The sequence below is a fragment of the Zootoca vivipara genome, chromosome 5 (genome assembly GCF_963506605.1).
Source record: "Zootoca vivipara chromosome 5, rZooViv1.1, whole genome shotgun sequence".
In the NCBI taxonomy this organism is placed as follows: Eukaryota; Metazoa; Chordata; class Lepidosauria; order Squamata; family Lacertidae; genus Zootoca; species Zootoca vivipara.
The window spans coordinates 47,273,584-47,287,945 of record NC_083280.1 but is presented as its reverse complement, the minus strand read 5'-3'; the positions used below and the strand labels follow the sequence as shown (position 1 = coordinate 47,287,945).

At 41.8% G+C, this 14,362-nt stretch overlaps 1 protein-coding gene across 2 annotated transcripts in view; it reads left to right on the top strand.

The window, feature by feature from the left end:
* Positions 1-6,849, top strand: part of SORCS1 (sortilin related VPS10 domain containing receptor 1) — a 359,470-nt gene extending 352,621 nt beyond the window's left edge. Inside the window, exons 27-28 of one of the 2 annotated variants that reach the window (XR_009557597.1) lie at positions 3,803-4,005; positions 5,534-6,849. Coding sequence is in view for 1 of the 2 variants with exons in the window: in XM_035132751.2 (XP_034988642.2) it covers positions 5,534-5,598 (65 nt within the window). In the remaining variant the exon portion in view is untranslated. The remainder of the gene's footprint in view (positions 1-3,802; positions 4,006-5,533) is intronic. The other variant, XM_035132751.2, reaches the window with a different exon arrangement.
* The last annotated feature ends 7,513 nt before the right edge of the window (positions 6,850-14,362 follow it).

Here is a 14,362-nt window from a genome sequence, read left to right as displayed (position 1 = left end):
AACAGAATCTGTGGTAGTAAGGTTATCCATCTTTCAATTGATGCCGATCTTGTGCTTTAATACTCAGATATAAAGTAGGATAAGTTTCCCCATCGCTTCATGCCAGTGCAACAGACTTCTGCTTGTGCAATGAAACATCTCCATCCTCTCTTCTTCCCTGCAGCTGCCTGCACATCCTCAAAAATACATGTGATTGAGGGACTCCTCCCCACACCCAAATTGATGCTTTTGTGGGCACACAGGGAGAGGAGAGGAAGGGGAAGTCTCCTTGTATGAGCAGAATGCCATTCAAATGTCACCATCACCACCACCACCACCATCAGTTACAGTTCTATCCCATCTTTCCTTCAAGGAGTTCAAAGTGGCATACAGTGGTACCTCGTGTTACGTACCATCCTCCTTACGAACGCTTCGGGTTACGCACTCTGCTAACCCGGAAGTAGATGCCCCTTGTTGAGAACTTTGCCCTGGGATGCGAGCGGAAGTCACACTCCTGCAGCACGGCAGCAGCGGAATGCACCATTAGCAAAAGTGTGCCTCATGTTATGAGCAGTTTCGGCTTAAGAATGGACCTCCAGAACGGATTAAGTACGTAACACGAGGTACCACTGTACCTTCTCATTTTGTCCTCATAACAACCCTGAGAGGTAAGTTAGGCTGAAAGGCAGTGACTGACCCAAGGTGACCCAGGGAGCTTCTTGGCCAAGTGGGGATTCAAACCATGGTCTCCTAGGTCCTAGTATGATATTCAAACCACCACACTATAGAACCGTATATGTTCAGCTGCACAAGAGCAAACTGAGCAATTTCCCCCCATCATTTCCATTGATACAAATGTAATAAGCACAGAGTTCACATAATAGTTTTTAAATTACAGCTCAATCATACCAACCTAATAGCTTTAAAACAGTAAAAAATGCACTATAAAACTAACAGAAATTCTCTTTTGCTTTCATATACAAATGTTCTATCAGTTACATGAGTTCCAGAGAACTTGGGAGACCTTTTATAATTCTGCATTGCAGCCTGCAATATTTGCTCTAAACTCCAAGCAAATCCTGATTATTTCAAATTACAGGCTTGTAGTGCTATGCCCACTTTCCTGAGAATAAGCCCCTTCGGTCAGTTGGGTATGTGTCTGTATAGATGTGTGTAGCTATTAGTGTCAGTGCTAATATATACCAGAGCTATCTTGTCCTTTTTATATCAACATCTTTCATGGGGATGGGGGACCACTGAGAAAAATCTGGCTGTAACTCAGTGAAGTTGTTTTCACAAATCCATGAACACATATTTACATTCATCATGGGGCATTTCCTTCCATCCCTCTCATTATCACCTTCCCATCCAACTCTTTGTTTATTCATAAGCCACTTTTAAAGCTCTAGGGTTCATGGATTCAAAAGCACAGCAAAAGAAATTCTTGAATTCTGAATTCTGAAAATTAATAAGATGACGAGCAAAACAATGAGCGAAACTCAGAAAATCATGAATTGGGCATCGGAAGATCAGAACATGAGCAGCAAAACGCTACAAATATTTGACCCAAGAGTGGCAGAAATGCTGTGACATGAATGAGAGGAGATATGAAGCAGCTGGAAGAATCAATACAAATGCTAAGATAAAAATGGGATCCAGGGAGAAAATTTCACCATTAGTCAAAATGTGATCGAAAAGCAGGGGAATTGACTAGCAGATGGACAGCAACCAAACAACAATTCATAGGAAAGAAAGGAGAAATAGCATTAATATTAAATGAAGGCAAGGAATGAGAAGACAAAGAGATGATGAGCAAAGGGAAAGCATAAAGCCAACTTTGCTGTGAAAGTCTTCATGGCCAATTGAATGAGAAAACATGAAGCCTCTCAAAAGAAATAGCAGCAGGAGTCTTGCAAAGAGAGTGCATACGTGGAAGAGCTGAAAGGAAAAGCACATGAATAAGAGCAATCTTATTACACATAGAACTGCATCTCAAGAGACTATGCAAAAGGAAATGAGAAAGAGAAGAATGGCAGGGACTGTGGATGCAGTTAGGTCAGGCTAAGCAGGGTGCTGGTTTCTGAGAAGTCTACCTAACTAAAAAATGGAGATGATTTTTGAGGAGACGTGGAGCTGAAGTTGGGGTGGCAAACCAGTGGTCTTCCAGATATTGTTGGACTACGGCTCGCTTCTTCCCTGACCAGGCTGGCTGGGGCTGAAGAAGAAAATGTGTGCAAAGGGAAAGAAATTCTGCTCAACAGACTTAGGCTGCATTCACACAACACTTGATTCCATTTTTTCCTGACATTTTCTTACTTGATAATTTCCATGTTTATTGTTACCTTTCATATTCAAAAACATCTTTCTGGAAATCTAGCTGAATCTTGTGGAGGTTTAGCACTCATTTCTGTGTTAATTGCCTCCAGAAAAATCCCTTTGTGACCACGTTAACCGAGAGAATTGTGAGATGAAATTTGGTGTGGTATGCTGGGGTGCAGTTGTTTCCCATCAAAGTCATGGGTGAATCATGAAGGAACAGAAGCAGATAAGCACATGAAAGGTGGCACCATATCTAATGATGTCTACTATTGAGTCATGCCATGCCCACTGGCACATGAATCAAATTTAGCAGGACATGTTGGTATATCAATCAAAAAGCCACAGTTCCATCTCACAACAGGCGATGCAGTGTAAAAGGACTATTGAAAACCAAGACCGACGTCTTAGCATTATAACCAGGAAAACTAATGCAATATTCCCCATGCCTGAATTCAACCTTAGTATCAAACAATGACCTAGCAAGAGTGACTGCTTGCGTTCAGCCCATCACCTCCATCAGCAAGTGTGAATCACCTGAGTTCAGTTATATTCCAATACCTAAATTTCAAGTTCTACATTGTTAGAAAAGCCTGAGCTGACATATCCCTTGAACAGTACATTTGGCTTTCTTGGCCTTCAGCATTGAACCCTATTCCACATGGAACCCTATTCTACATGACAGCCATATGTCAAGAATGCTTTGATGGTGTTTCCTGCTTGGCAAGGGGTTGGACTGGATGGCCCTTGTGGTCTCTTTCAACTCTATTATTCTATGATTCTATGATTCATACTTGGAGAATTCTAAAGGCACGGAATGTAAGTCATGAGAAGGTAGAGATGCAATAATCTATCCAGAAAACTACCTTTTAAATGGATCGTAAGGAGTAAGGAACGGGACGTGGGTGGCGCTGTGGTCTAAAACACAGAGCCTAGGGCTTGCCGATCGGAAGGTCGGCAGTTCAAATCCCTGTGATGGGGTGAGCTCCCATTGTTCAGTCCCAGCTCCTGCCCACCTAGCAGTTCGAAAGCACATCAAAGTGCAAGTAGATAAATAGGTATCGCTCTGGCGGGAAGGTAAACGGCATTTCCATGTGCTGCTCTGGTTCGCCAGAAGTGGCTTAGTCATGCTGGCCACATGACCTGGAAGCTGTCTGCAGACAAATGCCGGCTCCCTCGGCCTATAGAGCAAGATGAGCGCGCAACCCCAGAGTCATCTGCGACTGGACCTATTTAATGGTCAGGAGTACCTTTACCTTTACCTTTAAGGAGTAAGGAACAGAGCAAGGCCTGCCAGAAGCAAGGAAAGAGGCACATTTTGACAATTCTATAAATAGAAGATTATTTCTAAGTACACAGTTTGTGATTAAATGCATGCAAAATGTGTTCTCTTATTATAATTGTGTGGTTTTTATTATTAATCAGCTTCCCTCCCTCCCCCTCTCCTTGCCCTTGTGGTACTGTGCTTTTAATGAATCTAACTGATTCTAGCTGGGGTTATTTGTAGGGTTGCCAGATTTCCAAAGACCAATTCTTGTACACAAGAGGCTATTGGGAGGAAAAATTCCTGGACATCCTGGACGCCAACCAACGAGCGTGAGCAGACTGCCAAGGACTGCCCAGAGTCCAGGACCAGACAGTGCATAGACTGTTGCCCTACTGATGAGCATGCTGGCGGTCAGATGTACGAGGAGCGCTCGTCAGGCGCAGGTGCGCTGGGTTGCTGACCTGCTGATTAGTAGACTGGCGGTCAGCAGAGTGGAAGGGGGGCTGGGGGGGGCTGTCTGCTGCAGGCAAATACCGAAGCATCAGTATGGAGAAGCGAGTGGGCAGATGGAGCCCTTTCAGAGCTGCCAGTCACAAGGCTCAACTATGAGGACACTGCAGAAAGCAGGCAGTTCTTCTATGTCCAAAGCAATCATGGATATCTGGCAACCCTATTTTGGATCTAGCCTTGGCTTCATATGAGCCAATGCTTACCAGGGCTCAGCCTGAGAGCATTTCATGATGCCAGGCTCAGCTTTGGACGCTGTCAACTAAAAAGAGCTAGAGTGCATCTCTTGAGCATGTGAGGGTTGTCTCTCGCTCCACACTTAGTTATCACAGCCAGTCTCAGTCTGGGATTAAGGTTGCTTCTTAGTGAATCATTAGAAGTAAATGAACATCTCCACTCAGACAGAAGAACGATTTTCTTAATCTGGGGGAGAAGATGTCAGAGAGTCTATTTGGCTTTGATAGTATTCTAGCTGGTCATCTGAAGTTGCTCATTTTACGCAAGGCTCCGGTTAAGGGCCCCTTGTGGACAGATTAGGTAGAATATAATTTTGTCAAATAAATAAAGCCAACAGGTGCTGCCAATATACAGTGGTACCTCGACTTACGAATTCAATGCGTTCCGAACGCACATTCATAAGTCGAAAAAAAATGTAAGTCAAATCCCATAGGAATGCATTGGGAGAAAAAAATTGTAAGTCGAAGCAACCCCATCTAAAAATTCGTAAGTTGAAAAAATAATATCTAAACAGCATCCAAGATGACAGATGGAGCTCCGTTCGTAAATCAAAACATTTGTAAGTCGAGTCATTCGTAAGTCGAGGTACCACTGTAGTTTAACATATCCTTATGGAGGATGGATAAGATGTCCTCCATTCGGTAATGTTTCTGTGAGTAGCCAAGAAAACTTGGAGGGACAGAAAGTCAGCACTATCCTTAGTGCATAGCCCTCCCTATTTCTCTTTCATGGCAACTGGTTCTGCTGGAGGGCTTTGGATATTCCCAGAGATAAGGAGTTTTATAGCAGAATGAGAGCCTCTGGTGCTCTTTCTTTAAAAATTAACCACTGGGTATGAAAACTGATTCAGTTCACATCTGACAGTCACTGGGTGGGAACACACTCCACAAAGACAAATGCACCGGCAGATTGTCAGATCTCTGACACCTTGTATTTCATTTCAAATGCCATTAAAAGCATTGTGCTGCTTCTCAGAGGAGACACAGCTAGTCCCATTCCTCCTCTCCCTCACCTGCCGCTCCATAATTTGACATGGTTAAGTCATATTCATTAGTACAGGAACAAGACGTTACAGTCTGCCTTCTAAATGACAAGCAGATATTCTGGGTGCATGGTGTGTTAGGAAGAAACAATTAAATCCAAAGACAATTGACATGATATTGAGAGACTTTCTGCTCCTGCTCGCTTTGCTAACTCTCCTTTTGTTTTTGTTTTTCTCTGCCGCAGGAAGTATTTCCACAGTTGCTGAGACACAAAGCACAAAAGAAATCCCTACCTGTATAAATGTTTGAAACAAGGACACCGGTCTATCTCTGTCCCCTTCACCCTGATATATATATATGTATAAAAAGAAAAAAAAGGAAACCAATCACTGCTTTTGGACTTTTTGATTCTTCTGAAGACAAATGGGGTTTTTAGCTTTAAGCCTGTGCATGTGGATGTCATTTGGATAACATATTGGGAACTGCAGTGTACAGGTGCTCTATTTTAATGGAGTAAAAGAGGAAGGGAAAAAACACTTCCTCTTAATCCTCTTCTCTCTTCTTTTCTAATCAAGGTTTAATTTGTAAGTGATTCATAATGAATATAGGCCAAGAACGTGCATGGGGTCTTTGTGGGAGGGGGTGGAAGTTCCTGACTTTCGGTATAACTTATGCTTTTAGCACTGCAAGATTGTAGGTGGATTTGCCACTCCAGCCTACATTCCTGCACCTGCAATCCTATACACACGGACTTAGAAGTAAGCCCCACTGAACTCAATGAGGCTTTCTACTGAGTAGACATGCATAGGAATGCAGTGTCAAATACTCACAAAAATCTGCACTAGAGTTTGATGGCATCACAATGTTCTTATGGGGGGTTGTTTATGTTTTTCAGATGTCTCTGTTTGGACTTTTACTTTCTGTCTTGTGATGTTCCTTTGTCTAAAGCTGTTTTTAGCTTGTTCAGATACAGTTCAAGGTCCAGACGCAGCTCAAGTTCCTTTCACTGGCAGAATCAAATTCTTTCCTATACATATGTTGTCCCTTCATTCATGCCTGTCTAGGGCAGTGTGGCTGCCCAGATGTTCCTGGACTTCAGCTCCCATCAGCTCTAGCCAGCAGAGCAGGCAATAAAAGATAGTGGGAGCTGGAGTTCCATCAGACCTAGAGAATCACAGTTTCCCCATCCATATCATATGGGACAATGAACTAGCTACTCCAAGACTGACCTTTGAAGGATCCAACCATAAAATACATTTCACACTCTGATTCTTGTTAGTTACATTCTGCACATACTCATTGCACTCAAGAATGAAAATGGAATGGTGCTATCCAGTCCAAATTGATTCAGTCCTGCTTAGCATCCAGCATTCTGACTATTCTGTTCTGACACCAATAGTTTTAAGGGAAGCTGAGTGCAATTTGTGGTAGGTATACAGTATTTCCCATACTGTACACAAACATTTATTTTGCTCCATTGTTCCATCTGGCCTAACAGATCGAGCAATTAGTGTATAACTCACGAGCACAAATCCTTTTCTTCTTCTTCTTCTTCTTCTTCTTCTTCTTCTTCTTCTTCTTCTTCTTCTTCTTTTAAAAAAAACCCACTTTCAGCTTGCAGAATAATAGTTTTGCAACTCCTGGCACAAGTACTAGAGCTGCACATAATACAGGAAGCTCTTACAATGTGCTCTTAGAGAGCCCTACAAGCTGAGGATGTAAAAGACACCAAGATATATATATGGTCCACTCACATAATATTTGTTGCCCCATCCTATGGCTGGATAATGGTACATCTGTTACCAAAAATAAATCAATGAAACTTTCTTATCTTCATGCTATATGCACTACTCTTCATCTTAATGAACAAGACATGTCCTCTTGTCAGTTTCAAAGATGTTAGAACTCAGATTAATCATTGTCATTGCTCTGCTCTGATCACATCACATCACCAGGGACTCATCACAACTAAGTCCAGCTACAAGTGCTACAAATTAAACTGAAATTATTTCAGGAGCTAGATTTAGTCCATCAGGTGTGGCCTATTGATCTGGAATTTGTATCACTCATTCCCCAATCTCCCACTTGTACAACACTCCCTTTCCTCTCTCTTCTCCTCTCCAACCCCCAGGCACCCTCAATATCTACACCAGAGGGTTGGGGGATGCCCTGGAGCAGATTTGGGGGGCACATATGAAGATGAGAGTCCCACTGCATAAGTGGAACACTGCTGGTGCAATATTGATTACAGTCCAATAAGTCCAGATTGGAGCACTGCCTCCCCAAAGACCCTACTGGTGCTGATGCCCAGCAATAATCTGGATGAGACAATTTACAACATGAGGGCTGTAGGCTTTCAAATATATTTTATGTTCACATACATTAGGGGAGTATTCAGAAAGCTGATCATAATGGGAAGTACAGTTCCCATGATCTCCAGTTCTCCTGAATGCACCGTACACAGGTAGACTTCTGCACTGCAGGGCGTTGGACTAGATGATCCTCAGGGTTCCCTTCCAACTCTACAATTCTATCATAATGGTATCAAATCAATCTTGGGAGCTCCATATCCCAACTCTGGCTTGGATCCTTTTTTTGGCCATTCCCTTCAATTAGTGAAATAAATATAGGGTATAAGGACTAGCCCCTTCGTATTAAAACTGAGGCCTTCAAAGAATGGTATTCAAAAGCTTCTATGTGACTGTGTGCAATGATGAAATATTTGTTCAGGCATCTGAAACCAGTTTGTACCAACAGCTAATATCCATGTCAATAATCCAGTCAATTCAAGTTACTTCTAGATGTTCACACTGATTTCTGTAAAGCAGCCTTCCCCAAGCTGGTGCTATCCAGAGGTTTTGGCAAACAGCTTCTATCACCCCCAGCCACTGGTCAGGGATGATGGAAATTATATTCTGAAATCTCTGCGGAGCATAAGGTGGAGGAAGGCTGCTGCAGATCATACCTAAGACTAGTTCACTTTTCATCTCTTTCAGCAATCTTTATTCAGTCTGAAGCTAATTTGGGGGTTGCTTAAATTGAATCAAATAATCAATTGTGTGTGCAGGTTCTTCTGACTCCATCAGCAATTCAACAGTTCAAATGCTTGAACTCTTATAGCTTAAATTTTTTAAGTGTGCATTGTGAGATTATGGATTTCAGAATGAGTACTGAAAAATGTGAATGCCTTGATAACGACAAAAGTATTATAACTAACTGCTGTTTTTAAAACACACACACACACTCCTTGTCTGCTGCAAAAAACCTAATATGCTGATCCATAAGGATCCTGCAGTGCATTTTTCCACCACTTCATTACATAGCAGGACTTTAAAAAATGAAACCTAAAAATCATTGAAATCAGATAACGCTGATGCTAGTTGAATTCCAACCTTCAATTCCAGCAAAGGGAGAGGATGGGGAGGTAGAGCACAAAGGCCTATACAAATACATTGCTGCGGTTCAGTCCTGTTGCACTGGTATTGCTAGCCAGCCTACCATTTATAAAGCTATGGCACTTGTGGGCATTGGGGGATGGGGAGCCAGTACCCTACAGAGTAATGACAGAGTCACTGCAGCTGAAGCAGCAGACACAGGTATGGCTCACCTGTGCCTTATCTTAAAATATGGCTCACCTTTTGTCTTCTGTGGAGCTTATTGAATATTACAAACCATCATTTGCATATGTCCGAACCATATTCATATATATAAACAACCTGCTCCAATGAGATTTAATCTGACAGGTATCTAATCGAGATGACAGGATGCTGATGTACCGTAATTGCTGCAGCACAGGCCATTAGATGTAAACAGTTATACATATATTTAGAATCAGATGGTGAGTTCTGTTTGATTTAGTGGGGTCAAATCCGCCTGAATATAAGTACCCTGACTTAAGTTGTTTATAGACCAATTCACACAATCATTTCGGCATGGATGGGAGAATGAAAAGTGAGCTCCCACCCCCCCACCCCCACCCCACATTTATGGCTTCTGCTCATATGAATGCTCTGACGGGTGCTTCAGATCACAAGTTAGCACCTCCTTGAGTAGATTTGGGCCAGACTGGGTCCTTGCTTCCACATGGCAAGATCCCATGTTACTGGGTTGTATGCCTTTTCTACCTGAGCAACTATCAAGTTTGGCCATGCCACATGCTTTTAGTATACAGCTGCAGGTGAGCCACGTGGGATTTTGCCACAAGGAAGTGCAATATAAATTTATTTAGTCCCTTTCTCATCTCTAGCCCCTTAGAACGAAGCCCAGTGTTACTACTCACAAGGACACAGAGACATAGTAATGGTCAGAACTTGCGTAGGACCATCTCCCTTGGTAAGCACCAGCAGTGTCTTCTCTGGAAAACCTTCCAGATTTTTTGCTTGGAGCTCAGCAAGCCATAATGCTAAGACATGTCAAGGATGCAACTAAATGAAAAAGATGGCAGGGGTGTAACTGAGGGCTGACCTACACACACACTCACCTCAGAAGTTGAATTTCAGTCCCAAATGAACACATTTGAAGAAAAACTGGGAACTTTTAAATGATTTATGTCTGCTGCTGATGGTCTCTCAAATTCCTCTGCACCTTTTGCTACAAGATTTGGCATCACTCATGTGTCTCTAGCTGTAACTCTCGGGTGGCTGGGAAAGTAGTCAATGTTCACTGTATAGTAACCCTCACAATTCTAATAGGCCATGGAAGTCCAATGTTAGCCAAGTTATTTTTATAGGTCAATTTGAATGTTTTTCTCTCTCTTATAGCATTGGATTTACTGCTAATTTTGAAATGACTTTTTGATGTAATCCCCCCCTTTTGGTTGGATACAATGTAGTGTAATGTATAATTGCTATTGTTTATTGCTTTTACAGTCATATTTATTAAACAGATTCTGTCTCTAAAGGAAGTCACAGATGTTTTGTTCATTTATCATATACTGCTTGACTGGGAAAATGAAAAAAAGAGAGTTTTTGAAGCATTTGTAAAGTTTTGCTTTTACATGCAATATAAAATGGAAGAGATAAGTATTTTGGCTTAAGTATTAGAGTGAAATCAAGCCTAAGCCCCATTGATTTCCATTGTAGTATTAACATGCATGCTTAAATTTCTCCCATTGAAATAAATGGGTCTGAAATGGCTTATATTTTAAATGAATTGTACCCTTTATTATCAAATGGTAATCACTCTAACATATAAGCAGAAACCAAATCAATTTCAAGCCATGAGACACATAGACTGCTATTAATGCTAGGAATTGTGCTAAAGCAACACTAGCCTATTATTATTATTATTATTATTATTATTATTATTATTATTATTATTATTATTATTATTAAGCCACCCTTCATTCTAAGGTCCCAGAGCAGGTCACAACAACAGAATGGTGCACACAAAATAGCAGCATAGTTCAGGAGGTATGCAATGTGCCTCTGCATTTGCGGTTGAAGATGCATTGAATATTCAGATGGATCTTTTTATTGCTTCGTTTATCTTTTATCCCCTATATTGTATTGTATTTATTGTAATGCCTGGGTGGTCCACCAATACGTCCAGCAATCTTCAAGTTGTCTGAGAGGGAAAAATAGTTGGGGGAACCACTAGCATAGATCAAATCCAAATCTATAGATCAAATCTTGTTGCTGACGTTTTTCTGTCTTGCACTACAAAACGGAGAACAGATGGCTTCATGAAGTCAGACATCATGAAATACATTTTAATAGGGCTGCATGATGGCAGGGGCATATGCATAGGTCATGATATTGAAGTGGGAATTTTCTGGTCAACGTATGTGATGTGAAATAGTCCGGGAATATGGGAACAGTATCACTAAAGTCGAGATCACAGGGAAGAAGAGAGCAACCATTGCCTACTTTGGATTACAGTTGCATCATAAAGGCATGTGTTTTTTCTATGTAAAATGAGAATTTCTGATTGCACCTTTTGGGGGGGGGGCGCTTTCCAGTTAGTTCAACTACTCTTGCATGCTGTCTGATTAACCACCTCTCAGTTTCCTCTGAGAAAGGGTAAAGGTAAAGGGACCCCTGACCGTTAGGTCCAGTCGTGACCGACTCTGGGGTTGTGGCGCTCATCTCGCATTATTGGCTGAGGGAGCCAGCGTACAGCTTCTGGATCATGTGCCCAGCATGACCAAGCCACTTCTGGCAAACCAGAGCAGCACACGGAAACACCATTTACCTTCCCGCTGTAGTGGTACCTATTTATCTACTTGCACTTTGACGTGCTTTCGAACTGCTAGGTTGGCAGGAGCTGGGACCGAACAATGGGAGCTCACCCCGTCGTGGGGATTAGAACCACCAACCTTCTGATCAGCAAGCCCTAGGCTCTGTGGTTTAACCCACAGCGCCAACCACGTCCCTCCCTGAGAAAGGGTAGTAATTTCACTTCTGCTTTGTAAATTTCATTCCCATTAGCAATTTTGCTCCAGTTGGGTCTCTTGATGAACGCACAACATGCTGCTTTAAAAATTGCCAGACAAAACCTTTCCTGTGTTAGGGTCTTATTTGGGGAGATAATAAATGAAATATTCCATCAGTTCAATCGACATGGGGCGTAAAACAAGGCAATGTATAAAACAGTAACAGTTTCTCGTTATTTTTCTCTAAATAAATCAAAGCTATTACAAGCCATGTGTGATAAATCATGGGTCTTGTGAGGTTTTGGATCCGTGAATGTTTGTGATAACTCAGGGTCTTCCAGTCATTGCAAGAACCCACACAGCTGCCTCAGTTGTCTCATCCTGCCCCACAAAACTCTCTCCTCACTGCAGGTGCTACTGTGGTTCAGCCTTGGGGGGCAGTCCTGCAGAAGGGCCAGGGCCTTTGTATGATGAATGAGGGTGAATGAGGTCCAGATTCACCATTTGGCTAAGAAAAACAGAGAATCTTGCAATGTAAATTTGCAACCCTCTGTGAATGAAAGTAGGGCCTTCTATTTATTGTGGAAGAAAGAGCAACTTGCTTAATGGAGTAAGTGATGTCCTGGCAGCAGGGCCTGACATGAGGAAAAGGCTTGCTGAGTGTTCTCTAACATAGTAGCAGGCTGGGTAAAAATATCTGTCTCTCCCTTTATTCCTATTGCTGTGAGGTGTTATGAGGTGAAGGGAGAGGAGAGCTCTACTAATTTCAACCTGGGTTCAGGTCCAGTTTGGGGGCAGAATTGATGGGCAGGGAGCATGCAACCCTTCTGCTTTTGTTCTGTTGCTCAGAGGCAACTACTACTACTAATGTCACATGGTGTGTGGTTCAAGAACATGGGTTTGCTTAGCACCCTTAGGATCCTGTTGGTGCTGGAGAATAGTCAGAAGCAAGTGGAATTTTGTGAATAAAATAGTTATGAGTAATGAGGACTCCACTAATAGTGGTATTTACAGTTTCAAGCACCTAAAAATCTGTGGTTCTGAGTGGCTATCAAGACTTCACACGAATGGCTTACCGTTGGGCCGCCATGTTCTTACACCATCATATTAATAAGCCTTTGGAAGGAATCGGCTTCCAACAATAAACTGTACTGGGGGAAGGGACAGTTAGCCCTGGAAAACTCTCTGTTCTCTATTATTTTTCATCTGTTCTTCCTTTTTCCCTTTTTCCTTTCTTTCTTTTCTTTTCTTTTATTTTTGCAAATACTGCATCCATATATGCTGTGGATTTACAGACATGTACAAATAGGCAGTGAAATGCAGATAAACAAAATGTAAAAATAGATACTGAGGTTTATTTAAGAAATGTTTTCTATATCTGCATGGAATCTACTTTCTCTATGTTAAGCGGATGCAGGTCATACAAAATGGTGTTATGCCAGTTCCATAATGTACTACCGGTATATCTATTTGGCTTATTTTTTTATGTAATGCAGAGATAAGAGTACACTAGTGATTTCAAGTTCTTAAACAGCACTGCTTCTTAAAGTTCACACAGTGCAAGATGAAAGTCAGGAACATTTGGCTTTTTCTCTAATTATGCAGAGATTTCCCATTTGTATTTCTGACAATAGCAATGTTCTGACAGCCATAAATCATAACTAGTGAGCATGTTATCTTTGCCTGACGATCTCTAATTTAATGTAAAGAAATTTGTCTCCTCCGCTGCCTGCATCTCTCCAATCACTCATTGCTCAGAATGACACAACTTGAGGTAGTAGATATAGATCCTTATTGGGTGCAGGGTTTATTTTTAAGGTCTATTTTCCCCACTTCAGCTAATGAGTTACTGTCACAGCATTTCACATTGAAATGGAATAATAAAGTGCAGAACTGACTAATGCTGAGATTAGAAAGTGCAGAAGAATGTTGCTTCAGAAATAGTCACAAGCATTTTCTTCTGGATCGGAACAAAATATCATCATGAAACAGCCTACAAAGTTTAAAATACACACACAGTTCCATTTTCTGTTGGGAAATGGAGCTGTTCGCTGACACTCACTAGGTTGGAAATAGGAATTGAAGGAAGCTTGATGTTTACAATGTTAGAATCTAAAAATGACAAACGACAGTATGGCTGTGGTTGGTGACTCCATTGTAGATGGGGCTGTATATTGGGACCATATTTATATTCATATTCATATTCTTGACTTCCTAAACTCTACACTCCGAGATAATGCTTCACCCTACCGATATTTTCAGGAATGCCCTACATCCTAGACAAGCTCGACACAAGGTCTTCCATGCATAGTTAAAGGATGGAATTTGCAATTAGAAGATGCAGTAAAGGCCACTGTGGCATTTGCCCATTCCTTAGGAATAAGACTGTGCAGACGGAGATAAAAGGGTTCACAAACTGACCAATAGGAAGCCTGGAGGCGGAGCTTATTGGCTTTAAGACTCGGGGGGGAGTTGCAGTTGGAGTTAGCAGTGGGCTGTTGGGAGATAGCAGTTGGTGGTTGGTGGTTGTGAGGATTGGTGTGTGGAACTTGGTGGTGGTGAGGCAGAGGAGTTAGAGTGAGCTAAAGACAGAAATGAGACTGAGAGGATAAAGTGTAACAGTGTATATAATATCTAAAGCTTGTTGGTGTTTGCAAATAAACTCAGGTTAACTTAAATCCTGACTGAGACTCAGTGTTT